General features: G+C 40.9%; 2 protein-coding genes across 7 annotated transcripts; one reads left to right on the top strand and one right to left on the bottom strand.

Annotated features, from left to right (window-relative positions):
* Positions 1–1,489: 1,489 nt before the first annotated feature.
* On the top strand, positions 1,490–10,782 carry LOC119735459 (E3 ubiquitin-protein ligase TM129-like). 4 transcript variants are annotated; one of them, XM_038209171.1, is made up of 5 exons: positions 1,490–1,691; positions 4,772–5,002; positions 5,826–6,297; positions 7,125–7,287; positions 8,160–10,782. In XM_038209171.1, exons 2-5 carry the CDS (start codon positions 4,792–4,794, stop codon positions 8,415–8,417), a joined length of 1,104 nt encoding a protein of 367 aa, XP_038065099.1. In that variant the 5' UTR covers positions 1,490–1,691; positions 4,772–4,791; the 3' UTR covers positions 8,418–10,782. The 4 variants fall into 4 exon arrangements, with proteins under 4 accessions (XP_038065099.1, XP_038065092.1, XP_038065106.1 ...); XM_038209164.1 differs by having other exon boundaries at positions 1,492–1,691; positions 4,769–5,002; XM_038209178.1 differs by lacking the exon at positions 1,490–1,691 and adding an exon at positions 2,401–2,420 and having other exon boundaries at positions 4,769–5,002.
* Positions 10,783–11,013: 231 nt separating this feature from the next.
* On the bottom strand, positions 11,014–18,906 carry LOC119735489 (ubiquitin-like domain-containing CTD phosphatase 1). 3 transcript variants are annotated; one of them, XM_038209213.1, is made up of 7 exons: positions 18,712–18,906; positions 15,543–15,720; positions 14,928–15,043; positions 14,455–14,553; positions 13,869–14,005; positions 13,301–13,414; positions 11,014–12,727 (listed from the first exon to the last, which is right to left on the bottom strand). In XM_038209213.1, the coding sequence occupies exons 1-7, from the start codon at positions 18,761–18,763 to the stop codon at positions 12,575–12,577; spliced, it is 849 nt and encodes a 282-aa protein (XP_038065141.1). In that variant the 5' UTR covers positions 18,764–18,906; the 3' UTR covers positions 11,014–12,574. The 3 variants fall into 3 exon arrangements, with proteins under 3 accessions (XP_038065141.1, XP_038065125.1, XP_038065133.1); XM_038209197.1 differs by lacking the exon at positions 18,712–18,906 and adding an exon at positions 18,463–18,622; XM_038209205.1 differs by lacking the exon at positions 18,712–18,906 and adding an exon at positions 17,674–17,698.
* Positions 18,907–19,245: the final 339 nt, after the last annotated feature.

A 19,245-nucleotide genomic window follows, 5' to 3' on the forward strand; every position in this document is an offset into this window, starting at 1 on the left:
AGATATGGATTGGTCTGCCCCCCCCCCCCCCCATCCCTCTTTGTGATTCTCCTTCCAACCCTGCATGTTTGTGTGTCCCCTACATGTTTGTTTCTTGTTCCTCTGTCATTTACCTCTGAAGAAGGCCTGGCTAAGGCTGAAATGTAATGCCACTTGTTTGTTTAATGTCAATAACGTTACATATACTATAGTAGATCGATGAACCATATTTGCCTGATCTATCTTCTGTTCATCTACCCGCCGTCATCATCGTCATAAGCCTTTTAGATAATATGACCGACACAATAGAAGGGCGCTGTAACAAACTGAATGTGGTGGGCGAGATGCTCTTTTAGGATGCATGGCTCAGTGCGCACGCCTCTCTGTGTTTTGTACCGTGCCAGCGTATCGCTCGCATCGGCTACTTTGCAATTTACTTGAATATTTTAGTGACAAGTTCGACATTGCCAATATTCTAATCGCTTATTGTGATGGCCGTAAACATCACATAGCGATTAATGAAACAAAAGTCTTCTCGACTCATGCAAACGCAATTGACATTTAGGAAGGAGACGAGGCAGGCAATCAGACTCTATTTGTGTGTGACCATGGCAGTAGCCCAATTTGTGTTTATCAGAGATGAAAAGATGAATACATGGCGAGTCAAAAAGAAAGTGACCGTATGATAAAAAAAAAAAATGGCACGCTCCATTTTGTAAAAAATATAATTGGGATAAAGAACATGTTATTGAGTAGTAACTGTGAACATTTCACGTAATTTGCATACTATTCCCAAGTCGTGACTATTTTAATAAAGAGATCACAAAATTCAGCTGTCCACCACTAATACCAATTTAACGGTCTACGAATTGATGAATATCAATTAATAAATATAATTTAAAAAAAACGTTTTCCCGCCTCCACGAATAAAGGAAAAATTTAAGAGGAAAATCGAAAAAAAAATCACCAATATTTCTAGGGAAAAAGAGTTGAATTGTTCCCCATAATTATTCAAAATACAAAATCTGACGGTAAAAATAATGTTTCAGTCTTGATTCATAAGATTTAAATCTCAGTTGTATTTGGAATCAATGAGGATGGCTATAAAGTGCTTGTTTCAACATATCATCCCACAATAAAAGCGAGAAATAAGAAGAAGAGCAATGGTTATTGGACTATGCCTCACTCACTAGAAAGTGAAGAGAGACATGTCCATTAGCATCACACTGCAGTCACATTTGCCCTAAACTGATTATTTACTTAACCAAAAAGGGCCGGGGGCGGAATCCGCCCCCACCCCCTCACTTTTTGGCTGGTCTCGACTCGAGACCAGCCAATATATCGAGACCAAAGGGGACCGAGACCGAGACCAAGACCGAGACCACAGCTCCCGAGACCGAGACCAAGACCGGCAAAAAGTGGTCTCGAGACCGAGACCGAGACCGAGACCGGTCTCGAGACCTACAACACTGATGTTAAATATGTCTCATTCAGAAATCTATTTTTCGAGGGGAGCCCGGAACGCACGAACGCCGTACGCCAATCAACCTAATGAGGGCGCGCTTTATACAAAACTGAGAAAAAAGATGATTGAACATTACACTGCCGCTGCCGACCTTGCGCTGCCGACCAAAACAGTTCGATACGCATCAACAAGTTACGTTCACGGGTACGGTATAGTACCGATGAGAGCAACAATCTTCCATGAAAAGGTTTGCAAAGAATGCAGCACACTAAAACATCGTTTAATTTTGTATATAGATATGGGCCTAACTATTGCATTTTTTTAAATGTAAATTTGGGCCGGAGATAGCCCCACTAGTGTGGCCGTCAGTATGCTGCGCTGAACCCAAGGCCACACACCGTGGTCCGCGCACTACTGAGGACGTTTTCATAAAATTTGCAGGGAATTTCTTACATATGGTTGTATTCTACGATGTCCCAACTATCACTTCTGGGATGCTTGGGTGTAATGATGTTCAATTTTTCCGAGATATTCTTGAATCTTTCTGGAGCCCATATCAGGTGAATGTGACAAGAGATGACCTCAAGCTGTGACGTCGCGTTTATGCAAATTGCTTGTCGAGCGAGGGCGCGAGTTGCAAATGCGACGGCTGTTTCCTGTGTCGCACGCGTCGTCCAAGCCGTCGACATCGATGCCCGCGCAGTGCATACGCAGGGTATTATTTTCATTTTTAATTGGAACAGGAAACAGCCGTCACATTTGCAACTCGCGCCCTCGCTCGACAAGAATTTGCATAAACGCGACGTCACAGCTTGAGGTCATCTCTCTTGTCACATTCAAAATGGCTGCCATCACCAGACGTTTCACGGGTGCATATGGGCTCCAGAAAGATTCAAAAATATCTCGGAAAATTGAACATCATTACACCTAAGCATCCCAGAAGTGATAGATGGGACATCATAGAATACAACCATATGTAAGAAACTGCCTGTAAAATTTATGAAAACTTCGTCCTCAGTAGTGCGCGGTACCACGGTGTGTGGCCAGAGGTTCAGCGCAGCATACCGCGGCCACACTAGTGGGGCTAGGCCGGAGAAAAACGCATCGCAACTCGCATGCATTGACCGGCTAGACGGAGTACAGTCGTTTTCCTATCCTAGCCTACTACTAGTTCCGGATTTTTCCTGGTTCCGGATCGCTTCAAATTAAAACCTACCTCGTTTGGATTAGTCTCCAATAATTTTTTTTCTGACGAGATGAATGACATACTCCTAGTCCTAGACCCGTGAACGTGGCGTTGTATACAACGCCACGCTGTTGTGTGTTTTTGAACCTAGCGAAATTGATCCGCCATACAATTCCGTATGGGTGTTGAGTACTCACCTAGAAATCTAAATTTGCCTGTCCGATTGTTCAGGCTGTGTAAAGACCCCTACGAACGTGTAGAAATTAGATTTTAACCTGACATTAGGACAAGTGACCCTGACAAATAACCCCGGACGAGTACCCGGGTCATTTGCGTGCAAAATTATCGGAGCCCTCTGAGCTACCCGTCTGCTTCCTGTCGCTTGGACAGATTGACGGCTGTTTCATGTCGCAACCCCGAAAAAAAAAACCCGCAGAGGATTGGCTGCTCGGCTCATCTCGTGTACGTGTGCGCCCACGCGTGCGGTGCGGTGAGAGAGGAAAGGACGTGAAACTTGTCTAAAACGATGTCTCTTAGCTGCGACAGTAAACAGCCGTCGAATCATACGAAACAGGACGGTACAATAAAACGCAATGCCAGCTAGCAGGACTTCATGAACCGGGGCCAGAATTTTCCTTAAATTTCGTCAAATGCAAGTTTTGACGTACAAACAGATTTCAAGACAGCTTCATATGTGAGTACTTATTACATGGGCAAAATAACGTCCAGTGTGTGTAACGGAGGGGGACAATTTCGCCAGGTTCGAAAATACATAACAGCGTGGCGTAGTTTACAAGCCACGTTCACGGGTCTAACATACTCCTAGAGCCACTGGACAAGAAGCTTAGCCAGATAAGTGACTCTCTGCATGACTACATGTACCAAAATATCCTTAACCCAAACCCAAGCACAGAAAGTTGACAGGACAATGAAAACAAAGTTATATTGTTGATGTACCCTAACGTGGCGCGGCCCCCAATGTGGCGCACTTTGATTTTTCGCCTGTAGCACCTAGCTAGAGCAAAAGTTTTAACTGAAATTTCACAGAAAGTGAAATTTCATCAAGTTCTAAACACTCCTGTTCATAAATCGCAAGTTTATTTACCCGTAACAAAGTTAGAAGAAAAATTTATTTTGGCGTGATTTCCGATTTTATTTTCAAGTGCAAAGTGAACCCTTTGAAAATGCCCCGAAAAACAAGAAAATTATTTTCTGACAAACATCTGGCTGGGTATGTAAGTAGAGATATTAATTATTTATCAGAATTTATCAAGTTTACAGAAATTCTTAAATGTTAATTTGGAATTTTCCGAGATTTATTCAAGTGCGCCACATTAGGGAACACCCCGTCAATTTGTGCCCAATTTCCGGACGCCACCGTTTTTGAATTTTGGATAAAATTTTATGAAACCCGAAATTGTTCACAGAGGTTAAATAGCAAGCATTAATAAGGTAACAGTACTAGTATTTTACTGCATGAATTTGAGGTTTGTCAACAAAGAGGTTTGGCAACACTACACAAGGAAAGTCGGGTAAGCTTTGAAGTGCGCCACGTTAGGGAACACGACTATACTACAGCAAGCAGCCCCAGAGATTTCAACAACTCACCCACCAACCCCCCCCCCCCCCCCCCCCCCAATGTCCCACATTGTGCCTCTAATTTCTCCATCAAGGACAACCACTCTACTGTCATGTCTCCAGTATCTATTACACATCATATTGGCCGCAAAATCATGCACAAATATATTCAAATGCACTACCACTTTCACTCGGGGTTTCTCTATATTTCAAACTTGTTAAGAAAAAAATGGTACTCTTAAAGATATTGGGGGGGGGGGGTAGGCGCTGGTGAAAAAAGGGCATTTTAATGGAAAAGGGCAGTCTTTTCAAAATATTTGGGGGTAAATACCTGTGAATATGTCTGTGAATGCCTCGATCATTCCCCCTTTGCAGGCCAAATCATGTCATTTTTTCCCTGTTTCAGGAACAAGAAATTTTGCCTGGTGAGCAAGGTCTGTATTAACGCACAACAAGGTTTTTCCTCACCAAAGAGTCTATAAAGGGATATATTCAAATCCCACTCCTGACCAGTCAATTTCTTTACTCAGCCTTATGATTTTTTTCTGTTCTTTTGACAGTAGTCAAAATTGAGCTGGCCAATATGGTGGAGATGTCGCAGGAGTTTATCTTCACTCTGGTATATCTGCTGATCTGCATGTGCCTTGTCTTTCCCCCCACCGAGGTGCGATCAGCTGGATTGACTCTTCAGAATGTTCTGTCGGCATGGCTGGGCAGCGAAGACATGCAGTTGATTCAGTACCACATCAAGAAATCCACAGCTGCAGCAGCACTCCACTCTGCGCTACCCTTGGGTACAAACTAAGACTTTTGGGCTCTCATACTGACTGAGAATTTCAAATTAAAAAGATTTATTAAGTGGAAACTGGGCTAGTCAAGAAGAAAAAGACACCCAAGCTTGTTTCACTACTGCATGATTTAAAGGTATAGTCCATCATTTGTAATTTGTGCATTTTGTTCGTTTGAAGCAACACACCTACTCAAACTCTGAAGAAGGGTGCTGAACAACTAACCTGATGAAGTTTCAGCTCGGCTTCAGCTGTATATTCGAACAGCATTCTAGGATCTCGATTTCAAATCAAAAGCTGCTGAATCATGTTTTGAATTGGGCCTGAATTCAGCGTCCGAGTCACGTTCTTACTGAGCCGAATGCAGCTACGCGATGTCACACACTGATCCGACAAATTATAGCAACCATGCATGTGCGTCGTGTTAATGCTTGCGCGCGCTTCGCTGAATAAAAAAGAAAGAACTACAAACGGAATTTACAACAAAAAAGTACGTTTTTCAACAATAATTACGTCAGTCACTTTTTGGATAGCTGCAAATGATGGACTACAGCTTTAAGTGTGTCAAAAGAGCCTTGTACATTGTAGATGTCCCCACATTTTGTTGCAAATATTATGCCACTAGACTAATGTCCGTCTTTTAATAGAGTTTGAAATGCACTACAATGTACATGTATTCTAGTCTTAGAAGTTTCAAATTTTAAAATGCTTGCCGTCACGGTTTTTTTGCCATGCTTGCTGGCAAAATGTTGAACAATACTTTTTTTGTATGAAATTTGAAGTGAGATCTCATTGCTTCACTAATTCAAATAGTTGATTATTCTTGCAGGTTACTTTGTTGGTCTTGGATTTGCTTGTCCCAAACTGGACCTGTTTCTAATCCATGAACTGGGTCTGTGGTGGCAGACATACCTAGTTGCCTCGACAGCCATTTGGCTGTCCACTTGGCTACTCTGCTATTATTGGTCCAGGAACAAATGGGGCAACCATCCCATAGCCAAGGCCCTGCATTTCCAAGGCAACAACAGCGCATGGACTCACGTGGCTGCAAGGATCAATCAAGAGTTCCGACGCATTGACAAATTCACCACAGGGCCACCAGACATGCGTGTGATTGTCACAGACTCATGGGTAATGAAAACCTGGGCCTACGGTCTCAATGTGGCTTACCAGCCAGACTGCCACTTGAATCTGTTATGGACGGAGGAACATGCCATATCACATGAGAGCAGGGCTGGGGTTCAGTACTTGGCCATGCAAGTCATCAGTGCCAATGCCCACATCAAACCTTTTGAAATCAGGTACTTGTCCTGTTTAACATATCTTCAGATTATATCACATTTGTTCATGTATTGAACCTAACCCCCTAGTAGTTCCCCAGGACTAACCTGATAAATCCTGAATTGAGTTTTTGGCTCAATCCAACACATTCCCGTACAACCCAACTTGCCAAGTTTGTTGAGTACCTGAACATATAAAATGACTGGCATGCTCAATCCAACAGAATCCAACTGTGCCTTGTTTTTCTGTTGTATGCTGGATCCAACAGACATGACAGAGTCAAACTTGGCGTTATTTACCAGTGCTAAGTGAACCACTCATTATTTCAACGAAGAAGATTACATAACTTCATGGATTCCTAATCATTAAAAAAGTGTAAAAACATGCAATTCAAAGCAGTGTTTTATCTACTGAGATGTCCCTTTGTGTTTTGGATGGACAAAATATGATTAAGGATCAACATTAGGTTTATTGCCCCACACCAATGTATAAACACTGTATACTCAGTGTGTTGCCTCCTGAGTGAAAGTTGGAAAAAATCACTCGGGTGGGACTCAAACCCACGACCTCCTGCTTTCTAGTGCAGATGTCTTACCACTCGACCAACGACCTTGCGGGATCGGTTGGCTGGTTCGAATCTGATGTACATGTAGCAGCTGGTAATGAATGCAGAAATTTGTTGTCCTGATTAAGGGGCCACGTTTATTACTGGCCAGTTTGAAATACTTCTCAGCAATGTTCAATCAGTGATGTAAAACCCCCGATGTGACTCTCTCTCAACCTGGGAATGGGTAAACTGTCCCACGTATTCAATTCAAAATAAACCCACGGTTGTTTTCTTTGCCAGATTACTGTCGTCAGATTACAAGGACCTACGGGATAAGCTGACGGTCCCTGTGGTCAATGCCCGCAATGTAGTCATTCAGCAGACACTTACGGATCGCTTCCTAGAGGCATTCAGACAACAGGTGCACCGTAATCCCCCTTTTGTTCCAGCCCCTGGATCACTGGTAAGTGGCAACCATTCACCCATAAATTTGGGTTTTGTTAGTTGAACAAAGACATTGACAGGAGTAGAGTTTGAACCTGCGACCTCCGGATTGCCGCTCTGGTGCTACTTATATGTTGGCGGATCCCCATTTTGTCAATGTTCTTGTTCAAAGGGTGCAAGTCAGAAGCCCTAAACCCATATACATGTATGCAATGTAACCAGGGATCACGCCAAATTCACATCGTCATTTCCCAGGTTTGCAGCATTGCTAATGCTGCTAGCATTATGACTTGGGCATGATCCCTGACAACATGGCATACGGGTTTATAGCGCCCTTGAAAAAGAATATTGACAAAATGGGGATCCACCAACATAGGGCTGGATAGTTTACACCCATTTTACTTTTCACCCATCAACCCCAAGTGTAAGTGTACATAAATGTAAGTGTAGTTCAGTTGGTAGAGCACCGGAACGGCAATCCAAAGGTCACAGGTTCAAACCCGCTCCAGTCAATTTCTTTGTTCAAATTTAAAATACAATTATTATAATATGTCTTATCATTTTCTCTTTGTGAAATATATGAAAGGTTGTTGTTAGATCATGGATCAAAACTACAGTATCTTGGATGCTGTAATGATCATGTTTGTTGAAAATGAATTTGACATCATTCTTGTAACTGAAAGTTTTAAGTAATTTCTGGCACCTTATTTTTTGCACCAGGGCAAATTTCAGAACAGTGAAGTATGTGCGAGGAGGAAGGGGGATTACTTAAAAAAATCACAATAATCCAGCAGATTTGTTGAACCTAACTGTCTAGCAGGGTTTAATAAGGTAAACCTTATCTTAAAAATAAACTACAAAGGTTAACTGACTTCTATCTTCTCTTCGCAGGCTCCAGACAACTGCATTGGTTGCCTTCAGACCCGTTCCAATGTCAAGCTGGTCAAGCTGTGCGAGGAGGGGCAAGGAGGCGACTGTGTCCAGTGCTTCTGTCGTCCCATGTGGTGCCTGGAGTGCATGTGCAAGTGGTTTGCTAGTCGGCAGAACCAGAGCCAGCCAGAGTCCTGGCTAGGCAGCAAGTCACCTTGCCCGACCTGCCGCTCAAAATTCTGCATGCTGGATGTCTGCTTCATTCCATCAGTGCAATGATGCTATGAACCAGTCTTAATATCAGAGTTGTAATTGAGTCAATCACAAGGAAAAGGACGTGAATAATGACAAAGGAAGCCTTTGTCACAGTTCATATGAATAGATTGTCTCTGGACTTGAAACTGGATGCCACCGATTGACTTGAGATTTGAGATCAACTTATGCAACTGGCAAGCACGCCCTTGTCACTTTAAACAAACTTGGATAATAGATTAGAAATTGACACTTCTGGTTAGACTGTGCTGACACGCTTCTCAGAGTGCACAATTTGTATAAAGACTTCCTTACATGTGGCTAAATCTGTGCCTATACATAAACTGAAATCTTTGGAAAGCTTTTTAACCTCAATTACCTTGAAGTATTTATGTGCTGTTTCGAAACAAAACAAGAACAAGCTGGCAATGCTGCCAGTGTGTGGCCGCTACGGGCATTTTGGTTCAGTCGGCTATGATCACTAAATAGTTAAACAGGAATTTGCATAAAAAAACACTGTACTACATATTTAGCCTTGTAAGCATATCAACTCCACACACCACTTTGTCCCAGTATAGCTTTGCAATAAGGGCAAGCGAGGTGCATTTTTTCATTGGTCCACAAGCACTGTTCATCTGTTGACCCTGTGGAGTAGGTGCATGTGTACCGGGCATGGAGAGGCTTTGCCCAACAAATGGTTGGCCCTCTGTAGGTGAGCTGTTGCCATGCGGGTTCTTGTGCCTTGGCTGGACCGCATTAATAGGAAGTCGGTAGGGAAATGTGAACCAAATTGAGGGGACTTTTGCCTGGCCCCAGAACGTTTTAGTTTGGTCCCCATACAATGGATGTGGTTCTAACAACTATGGAACAAGTAAGGATTTGCTTTGACATGCTAAGATGTATATTGGGAACTTGTCTTGCATTTAAACATTACAGTTACAGATGTTTTATAATAATAATAATAATAACGGCAATTTATTCCGCGCTGGTATCCGCCATAAATGACGCTCGTGGCGCAATACAAAAATTATATCAAATCAGAAATAACAAAACAATTAAATTTAACTTGACAAGAATATTCTGAGTGGTCTGAAACAAATATCTTCAGGGCAACTTTTAATTCAGAAAGCGATGAGATATTGCGAATGGCGAGGGGTAGTTTGTTCCAAAGATGAGGACCTGCGTAAGAAAATGATCGATCACCCCAAGATTTGTGAGTGTGAGGGACAACCAGCAAAGAAGCATCAGAAGATCTCAATCGCCTGGATGGAGTTAATAGGTCTATGTTGTATTCAGGAGCTGAATCATGCAGGCAATAAAAAACAAGCAGTAACAGTTTGTACTTAATTTGGTCAGCAACAGGGAGCCAATGCAGAGACTGCAAAATCGGGGTGATATGGGTTCTAGAGGGTGTCAGGGTCACAATTCGAGCAGCAGAATTTTGGAGTCTTTGTAAGCGAGCAAATTGGTTACGGGGAAGCTGATACAACAGGGAATTACAAAAATCCAGCCGAGATGAAATGAGGGCGTGAACAAGTTTCTCTGTTGCTGAGCGGGTTAGATACTTCCGAATTAAACCCAAGTTACGAAGTTGAAATCTTACAGATTTACATGTGTTAGAAACATGATGAGACATTGACATAAGTGAGTCAAAGGTGACTCCCAGATTTCGACAAGTCGCCGACAAATTAACAGGCGAATTGTGGATGGCGAAACCATGGACATTGATCTTGGCAAGTTGTGACTTTGACCCAAACATTATAAGTTCAGATTTATCAGTGTTGAGTTTAAGAGAATTAGAACTCATCCATGCACTGACATCATTGATGCATGATTCAATTTTCTGGAGAGTCTGGAGAGGCGTGATGTGGTGCAAATGGCACAAAGAGTTGAACATCATCAGCATAGCAGTGGTAACTGATATATGAGATTCCAAGACATGTTTCAGACCACTGAGATAGATGGTAAACAACAATGGCCCACTGACAGATCCCTGGGGAACTCCATGTTACAGTTCAACTATATGGGATCTGGCGTTACTGATACATACCAGCTGATGACGATCACCCAAGTATGACTTGAACCAAGCAAGAGCACGATCACAACTACCAAAAGATGACATAATGTTTGCAAGTATGTCGTAGTTGACCGTGTTGAACGCTGCGGATAAGTCCAGAAGAACGACTGCTGTAAGTCTACCGACATCCATTTCTGACAAAATGTGGTTAGATAAATTAACTATCGGGGTCTCAACGCTATGATTGGCACGGTATGCAGACTGACCATTATCATACAAATTGATAGATTGTAAAATATCATACAAATTGATAGATTGTAAATGAAGTTCATGTGCATTAAATGGTTTGTACATGTATTATTTCATTTCAACAAAGTTGCTTCTCATTTTCAATTATTTGTGTAATAATATCCATGAGATAAGTACTTTGGAGATGCAACTACTGCTATGAAATAATATGAAAAGAAAAATGACAATGTCTTAATCATGGGAAATAAAATGAAAACAAATATTAATGTTCTGTTGTTATGATGATTTATCTTAAGTTAACTTAAGTGTACCCCACTGGCTAAACAACATTTATTTCCTGGAAATAGACGCTGATCCATCGCTGCACAAAGAAAATATATTGTATTTATTCTTTGACCATGTCCAATTTGTGCATGACATACTTCTATTAACTACAGTGGTAATTTCCTTGTTTGAAAAATGAACATATTTTACAAAAAAAACCCACCAAAACTAATTGTGCTGATGAACTGTTGACAAAATAATACACACTTATATATAAAGCCATGGCAATAATTTACTTTAAAAAAAGGTCAAGCAGATAACAGTAAAATCTTGAAGACTGCTTGATAATTGTTATTAAATTATTAATCTCCAGGTAATTTTTCCTGAAGTTGGTTAGAGCATCAAATTCTCTGATTTGCTGACCACAAATGCTCTTTTTAACCTCCAAAACAGAACAAATGCAATTATGATCAAGCATTGACTGACAACATCATCACTGTAATAGATAAAACTGACTCGGACTAAGAAGTCTGTGTAAGAATGAAAGCATTCTTTTTGTGACCTAAACAAAGTGAAAAAGACATCAATGAAACATCCTGCTCAAAGTCCTTGATTCCTGATGAAAAGGAACGTTGTCACTGTTTTATCATCTTCAAGAAACCATGCATATTTTCTTCAGCCTCAACTGTTCAGACGTGTTACTACAGCTCATTATCATGAACTCCTCTCTCGATCTTGGAACTGACTAAAAAAATCTGTGTTGGTATTTTTCCAAATTTTGAAGATGTACATTCGGTCAAATTTCACAAATATTTCATGTTGTAGACTGTCGACTTATATATCAAAGGTCCCATCATAGAAAATCCACATAATGTCTGACATTTATGGAAATAAAAAAAAACAAAAAACACCCTGTTTGTTTACATCTGCCATGGCAGCGGTACTTGGCCTTGTGTACATAATGCACATATTTCAAGCCTAACTGTCCACAAAAGACTGGTGCCGCATAAAATGTATTTGACAATATACTCTGAGATATCAGGTACCACTCTAGCGTCAGAATTATACATGTGGTGATTATAGTGCACACACAACTAAAGAATGGTTTGAAAAGAACACGTTTGTTGACTGTCGCTCCAACGGCTCAAATTTTGGGGATAATTTTGTTCCCCAAAATTTCCTCATGTGGTAATTACATGAAAACAGACATTTTCAAGGTACAGTTGTGCGAACGTTCATACTATTTTCTTGCAATCTTTCCAAGTATCACATTCCAAGTCCAAAATGGCACATTCCCTCAAAAGTGCTCCTTTAACCACACATATTGACGTTTGCCACAATACATGTATTGACATTCATGTGACCCCTTTTTGGCCTGAGGTACTCTAAAATTTACAATGAAAAACATAAAGCATGTTGTGAAGATACAAATATACCAAGAACCTTGCTTTGGAAATAAAAGGGGAAATTCCAGTGTTCAAAACCCTAACTGCAGAAAGGACAATGAAAGTTTATTGCAACAGATTCTGTACTGTGATGCTGTATCGTTAAAATCCTTGCATTGCAATTTTCAATACATTGATAAATGTTTACACCCCTAACATTGGGTCTTTTATGTTTACAGTGTGGGTAAAAATGGCTGTTTTGCTGAGGTTCATGAGGGTTTGGGTGGTGTGTAGGATTCCCAATGTCTGTGGTTGAGGTGACTGAGGTCTGGCAAGTCAGCAATGTCTTCCAAGTACCTAGCTAGCCTCAGTAACTCCTTGTCCTTGTCACGGTTCTTGTGGGCCTGCCGGAACGGCCGGATCTGGGACAGATTAAAAAAAAAAAGCTTTCTGAAAAATAGCGTCATTGCTCATTCTTGTGTGATGTACGTAACGGACTTTTTGGGGGCTAATACCTAGTGAGGTACAGATATAGACTAAATTTCTACGGAGGCCGCCGGCCTACGGAGGCCACTCTTCAAGTAATGGTGCCCACTGGAGATAACAAGTTGATGTTAATTGCATATTGTCGAATTTTCATGTAATTGAGACTTGGATTCAAGAAACCTGCAAGAAATTATGGGTTTTTTAAAAATATTTCAGCTAAAAAAAAATTTGTGGAATACATGTATTCTGGAAATATTTTTTTTCCACAATTTCGGAATATTTTAACTGCTGGAGAAAGTGTATGTAATTACAACGACTCGGATATCATTTGCTGAAAAATTGCTAAGATTTTTTTTTTTAAGGAGGGCCAACCAGAGTTTTGGGGAAGCTCTTAAATTGTTAATAAACCTCACCTGAATCTATATGCAACCGACAAGACCATAGCTTTAAATAGCTGACTAGAACGCATTATCTCCAACATCAGCTCATTAATGGAGCCGGTAACTTACTTTGAGGCCATTCTGTGGGTTCATCAGGAAATTTCTTCGTAGGTCATCAAACATGATGGTGTTGGCGCTTGTGTACTGCCCAAACTTGCCCCAGATGACACCAAGGGGTTTGGTCTGCAAGTATACCCACAAATTCGTTTTTTTACCGCGTGGACATTTGCACACAAAAAAATCACAAACGTTAGCCTAATCTATGACGTTTCAATCCCAGCAGAACTTTTCTGAAGGATAGGGATGGCAATCTAGTAGTGTGTGCATTGCACACACTACGTGCATGCTTATCAATTGCTCTATTGGATTTCCCATTGCAGGAACTCAAGTGTCAATCTTTATGAATGTTTCCTATATACCACTGATAGCACATATGAAAGTTCCTGTACATGCCACTTTTTTAATATAATGGATTTTCTTATTTTGCTCTGGTACTGTCAACTACTTCTTGTGTAGTAAACCACATGTATTTAGCTACTAGCCTGTTATACTTGCTTATTTTGACCGGAAATTTTAGCCTTGATCATTCAAACACAGAGGTTTTACACCTCAAGAAACTGTATTAAGGGCTACGTACGTCGACCACACCATATTTCGGGGTCTGCACAGAGATGCAGGCACCACTGTCAACCATGAAGGCGATCTTGTAATCTTGATGAGAGCTGACTCCTAGTTCCTTCATCTTGACTTCAATCCACTTCATGCTGGTGGCAGCTGAATATTGGGGGGAAATCAAAGAAGCGAAAAGGGTACATTGGCACTCTTTGCAGGGGCCATCACCAAGTGTTTCCTAAGAAATTTTACATTGGAATGCTGCATTTCTGAAGACAAATTAGTCTTTATCAAAAAGAATTATTTTGAGGGGTCTGGTCACCAATTGTGGAGGAGATACTTGTTGTGATGTACATGTATGTCCGCTGAATTCTAAATTAATTACTTAAGCTTTCATAGTTTATACTAGGAAGGCTTACTTGAAATCTGATGGACCACACTGTTATTCCACTTCATTCATCACAACCCATTCTAACTGTGAACAATATCTTTAAATTAAAAATAACAAAAACCAAAACTGTTTTCAAGATTTTACTCTGCTTTGAATAGCCCATTAACATGTTTTAGGTCAACTGTGTTTTACCAATGCATATGATTTGTTCTGTACTTACACCAGATGACTATATCATAGTGTTTATAAGCTGAAGTGAGGAACTCATGCAGGAAAGGTCTCTTCAACTCTAGTGCATGCTCGGCCACAGACCTGTGGTCTGAGGAAAATCAAGACCCAAGTGATTAAACTGAAGATAGTAACAGTTACAAATAGCAATAGGACTGCTGGACTGAGTTCAGTGATTCAGGTGTCAGCACAGCACTTCCTATAACTGAACTATACCAGTGACCACATATCACCAATTCCAATGCTCATCTTTCTCAACAGATTCATCTTTTTGCAATTTAATTTTTGTATTACATTTATTCAAAACAATGCTCAATAACATTTTTGCATTCTTGCACTAGGTCGGTAAGAATTCTTCAGGTCCAGTAAACTTTTTTAGCAACAAGTCCTGCAGTATAGAAAGATTTAACTTGATATTCCAGTCCTGGGTAAAACACTAGAACAAAAAGAACGTCCTAGTCTCACCAAATAGTGTGTAATCCACATCCAGCACTAGTAGTTTCTTGTCTGCCCGGGGCTCATTTAAAATTTTGATCTCGTAGTCTCGGATTCTCCGCTGAATTTTCCCAAGGAATTCTTCCCTACAGAGAAACAGGGCAAAAGTCCACAATTACAAACAAGTACATGTGGAAAATGCCCTGTAATTCTCAATTTTTTTTTTGTTTCTCCTTCAAAAGTGAAAAGCATTTGGATTGTTATAAAAATAGCAATTCAGAAAAACACTCTCTTTTACAGACTATGTCTTCTTATACAACTGAACAATGCCAATCTGGACAAATTATGTGGCTTAATATTTCAACAAAGGTCAATGGTCTCACTGTGGTTTACATTCAGGGTGGAAGAATACAAAATGGTGGCTTAGACAAAGAGACAGCAGAGGAACTTTTTTATAAGGAACGACAAAGTAAAACATTTGCTTCTACGTGTACAAAGTGCGATTCAGCATGCATTGCAGTGCTGATCTTAGTTTCCCAGTCAGTGTGGTGGGAGTGCTATGTGAAGATACACAATGTATGCCTGCTAAGATCACTCTCGGCCTTGTCAAGAGAGCACTCAACAAGATTCCCAATGCCCAAATACCTGCGTTCTGTTTGAATTTCCTCATCTTCGATGTCAAAGTCGTCAATGACTTCCTCCATATCTTTTGGTTTCTCATTGGCCGCAGCGATGGTTTCTTCCCTGGTACCTATCATCATCAGCTTGGTGCTAGCTTTCAGCTGTAGGGCTGATATGACAGTGTCATCTGGGGGGACTTTCCCTGAAACAAATTGGGACGAACTGGTTTAATGCAGGGTTGGAAATCAACACTGGACTGCTAGACCAAGTCTAGTGACACATGCAGCTGTCTCCAAAAATTCTGTTTATGGTTTTGTGATCTTTTCAAAATTACATTTGAACAATAATATTATTAAAGGAAAGATACAACATTTGCAAACATCACAAAACGAAATGATCAAATTATCACAAAATACCTTACAGGATTGTTAGGGAATGACAGTCTAAAGCATCCTGTAAAATTGTAGCTCCTGGTGTGCTGCATAATTAGTTATTCCGCGTTTTCTTTGCAATTGATCACACACCTGTGAAGGGGTACAAGCCTGCTAGTCTGATTCTCTGACCTTACAATTCCCCAAAGTCCATAAATTGCTCCGTTTCACCTTAAGTGGGGTCAGGGAGCCAGACTACAAGCACATGATTGGTTTTCTTGGTTTTTCCAGCATCTACAAGCCCAAAACATGAAAAAAGTCATTTTAATAACATTTGCTATAACATACTGATCCTCAAAATCCATTTATTTCTGAAAATTGCAGCAAAAGCAAATGTGGTACAGTCATCCCCTTTAAGAGAGTCCAAAGTGTCAATATTTCTGTGTTATTTACCAGGTAAATTTGCTCCCAAACCAAACAAAGAGCTGTAAAAACATATTTCAAAGCATAAAAATAACAGCGTTGCTGTTGAAACCCCTCAGCCAGAGTCAAGTTTCATCCGGAAACCATTAACATTTAACTCACCACTGTGACCGTGGCCTTTGAACTTTTGACCCCAAAACCAATCCCAACTTGCCTACTCCCAAGGGCAACCCTGCTACCAAAGTTACAATCCAAAACAACATTTCTAACTCAAGTAAAGTTATCATCCGGAAACGGACGAATGTCATAGGCGATGACAGTACCCCTCAAGCCTCTCCGACTGATCTGCGCGCTGTGCAAGGTAATCGACCACACATTGCCATTCCTTTGTACACAATTTTTTTGTACACAAAACCCCTACAAGACCTCTGGCCTGCGAACACAGAAGTTGATCAGCTGTCGGTAATGCCTCCTTTTTCACTGCAATTGCAGGCTGAATCTTCATTTTGGATCTTCATACTGGACTACCTCCGTAAATAAAGGCCACACTTCCACCATGTACAAAAACATGTCGAACTTTGTCAAATTTTTATTTTCACATTTAGGCTTACATGTAGTTTGTAGGTTTTTTTTTTGCTTTAGAAGCATACTCACCCTCTTTATAGGCTAATCAGAAAGTGCTGCCTTTTTCATATGTCTATTTTTTGTGAAATTTCCTGATTCGTTTGCACACGTTTGCGTATCAAAATTTCAACATGAAATTTCACGAAAATTAGACATCTGAAAAGGGCTGCACTTTCTGATTAGCCTATAAGGCTATAAAGAGGGTGAGTATGCTTCTAAAGCAAAAAACCCCTACAAAGTAAGCCTAAATGTGAAAATCAAAATTTGACAAAGTTTGACATGTTTTTGTACATAGTGGAAGTGTGGCCCTTAGGCTAAACTTAGTGCAAATATATCGGAGTCCAGAGAGGCCACATAATGTCATAAAGCTTATTCTCGACCATAACCCAATCTAAAAACACGTTAAAATTGTGCAGCAGCAGGATTACAGTCAAACCAGTGAGTTTGGCGGTTTTGAGACATCATCTTTCATTGAAAAAAAAAAGGTTTTCATTTTGCCGACGCGCATGGCTACGGCAACGCGCGCGCATACCAGAAACCGGAGACTTTTTTTTTTTGGCCTTATTTACGGAGGTTGTCCAGTAAATAGGCCACATTTATGGGGCTAACTGCTTCCTCCAGCCCTAGTAGTAGTAATACCCAATGATAAAATACAGGGCTGAGGTAACTCTAGTCCGAAAATTTGGGACTCTCAATACTGTGTATGAGAGTGTGAATCAAATTTGTAAGCTTCTTACTCATTACAGTTTCTTCAATAATCCTCGAAACTTCTGCCTCGCAAAGTTGCTGTTGTGAGCATTGCATCACCAAAATTCAGCTTTTAATTCTAATTTTGCAGGGAGTTATCGAAATCCAAACACGGAACATCACGTTGATCAGTACTGCAATGCATTGTGCAAAAAGACTCCTCAGCTAATACATTTTCATCATGTAGATAAAACAGCGCCCTCTTGTTGATCTGAGTAAATGCAAAATGTTTCATTTTTTAACAGAGGGCGCTATGTTCATTTGGCCATCGATTAAAAAACAAGTAAGCTGCAAGCTCTTCCTACACCTACCCAGAATACCTTGGGAATCACACAACCATTTCTAGAGCATGAAGAATGACGTGGATGGTTTTTGAACTGTCAAAAACTTGCCTTAAAATTGGATTTAAGGTCTCAAATTTCGCAGGTGACATGCTTGCAACTATATCATTTTGATGTATGTGTTGTGTGGGCATTACTTAGCCGAATGGTGAGTTAAAAACGTCAGTAGTAATTTTGCACGTTTTTATGCACTCACGGTCCCAGTCTGAGGTAACTCCAGCTAGAGCTAGAAATAGAACATGTCAAGTTGGCTCGCTCACAATCGCATACGACTACAGTACGTACGATGAGTAACGAGTACGCACGCGTTACGACACTTGCGAAATGCGAACCGGTACCGGTCCGACAAATAAACCGGTTGGCATTTCCATTTCGCACTGCCACTGCATGCAGAGTGCAGATTGCACTTTTTGCAGAATAGAAATGGCTTACGCTTACCTTTTAATTTCAAACCGATCAGTTTTTGTCGCTCTGGCAGTACACCTGTTTGCTTTGAGATCATACATTTCAAGTCAAGAACAGTATCGGATACTGAAACGTCAGGAATTGAGTATTCTTTGCCGTTCCACTTGACAATCACATTCGTAGGCGCTGCCATTTTAAGCGAAAAAGTAACGCGCCCTCAAGAGTTAAACCTGCTGCTTAAAGTGCGCTTCGCGAGTACGAGTACGAGTGACGGTATACTACCTTCCGCTTTCTTCCTTCCCTCTTTGAACTGAGTGCAGCCTGCCAGCCTCATATGTATGAGGATAAACGCACTTGCCAGAAACACCGGGGCCGAACCCCTTCTCTTTGCGAAAAGTGTTACTGGGTGCTTTTACGTGCATAACACCATGCACACCCTACAGTTTTACGGCCCATCCGAAGGACGAAGCAGTCCACCCGGGCTCGAACCCACGCCACTGTTGCTTCTGAGAGCATGAGTCCGGTGCTCTTAACCGCTAGGCCATGACACTCCTTGCCCAACGGTTGATATTGTTTACTAGTCATATCCAGTGAATCACAGCCTGTGAAATGTCTTACAATTCCGGAACAAAATGTTGAACAAAAAACTGAGACGGTCGGTCAATTTACAACTTACAAATTACAATTTTGCTTCTACTATGATAATGTTAGGCCTAAGCGAAATACGCATAGGCCTAACATTATCATAGTAGAAGCAAAATTCCCAGTAACTTAAAGATGTACATGTACCCCATGATCTTCAAAAATGTGGTTTGT

This window comes from Patiria miniata, unplaced genomic scaffold, assembly GCF_015706575.1.
Source record: "Patiria miniata isolate m_02_andy unplaced genomic scaffold, ASM1570657v1 HiC_scaffold_10, whole genome shotgun sequence".
NCBI classification, from domain to species: Eukaryota; Metazoa; Echinodermata; class Asteroidea; order Valvatida; family Asterinidae; genus Patiria; species Patiria miniata.

Coding starts and splice junctions, on each gene's coding strand:
- LOC119735459 (XM_038209171.1), top strand. CDS start 4,792: ATGGTGGAGATGTCGCAGGAGTTTATCTTCACTCTGGTATATCTGCTG. Junction 6,298..7,124: donor ATCAAACCTTTTGAAATCAG/GTACTTGTCCTG, acceptor TTTCTTTGCCAG/ATTACTGTCGTCAGATTACA. Junction 7,288..8,159: donor TTCCAGCCCCTGGATCACTG/GTAAGTGGCAAC, acceptor TTCTCTTCGCAG/GCTCCAGACAACTGCATTGG.
- LOC119735489 (XM_038209197.1), bottom strand. CDS start 18,622: ATGGCAGCGCCTACGAATGTGATTGTCAAGTGGAACGGCAAAGAATAC. Junction 14,554..14,927: donor TGTGGATTACACACTATTTG/GTGAGACTAGGA, acceptor GATTTTCCTCAG/ACCACAGGTCTGTGGCCGAG. Junction 12,728..13,300: donor ACCCACAGAATGGCCTCAAA/GTAAGTTACCGG, acceptor AATCTGTCCCAG/ATCCGGCCGTTCCGGCAGGC.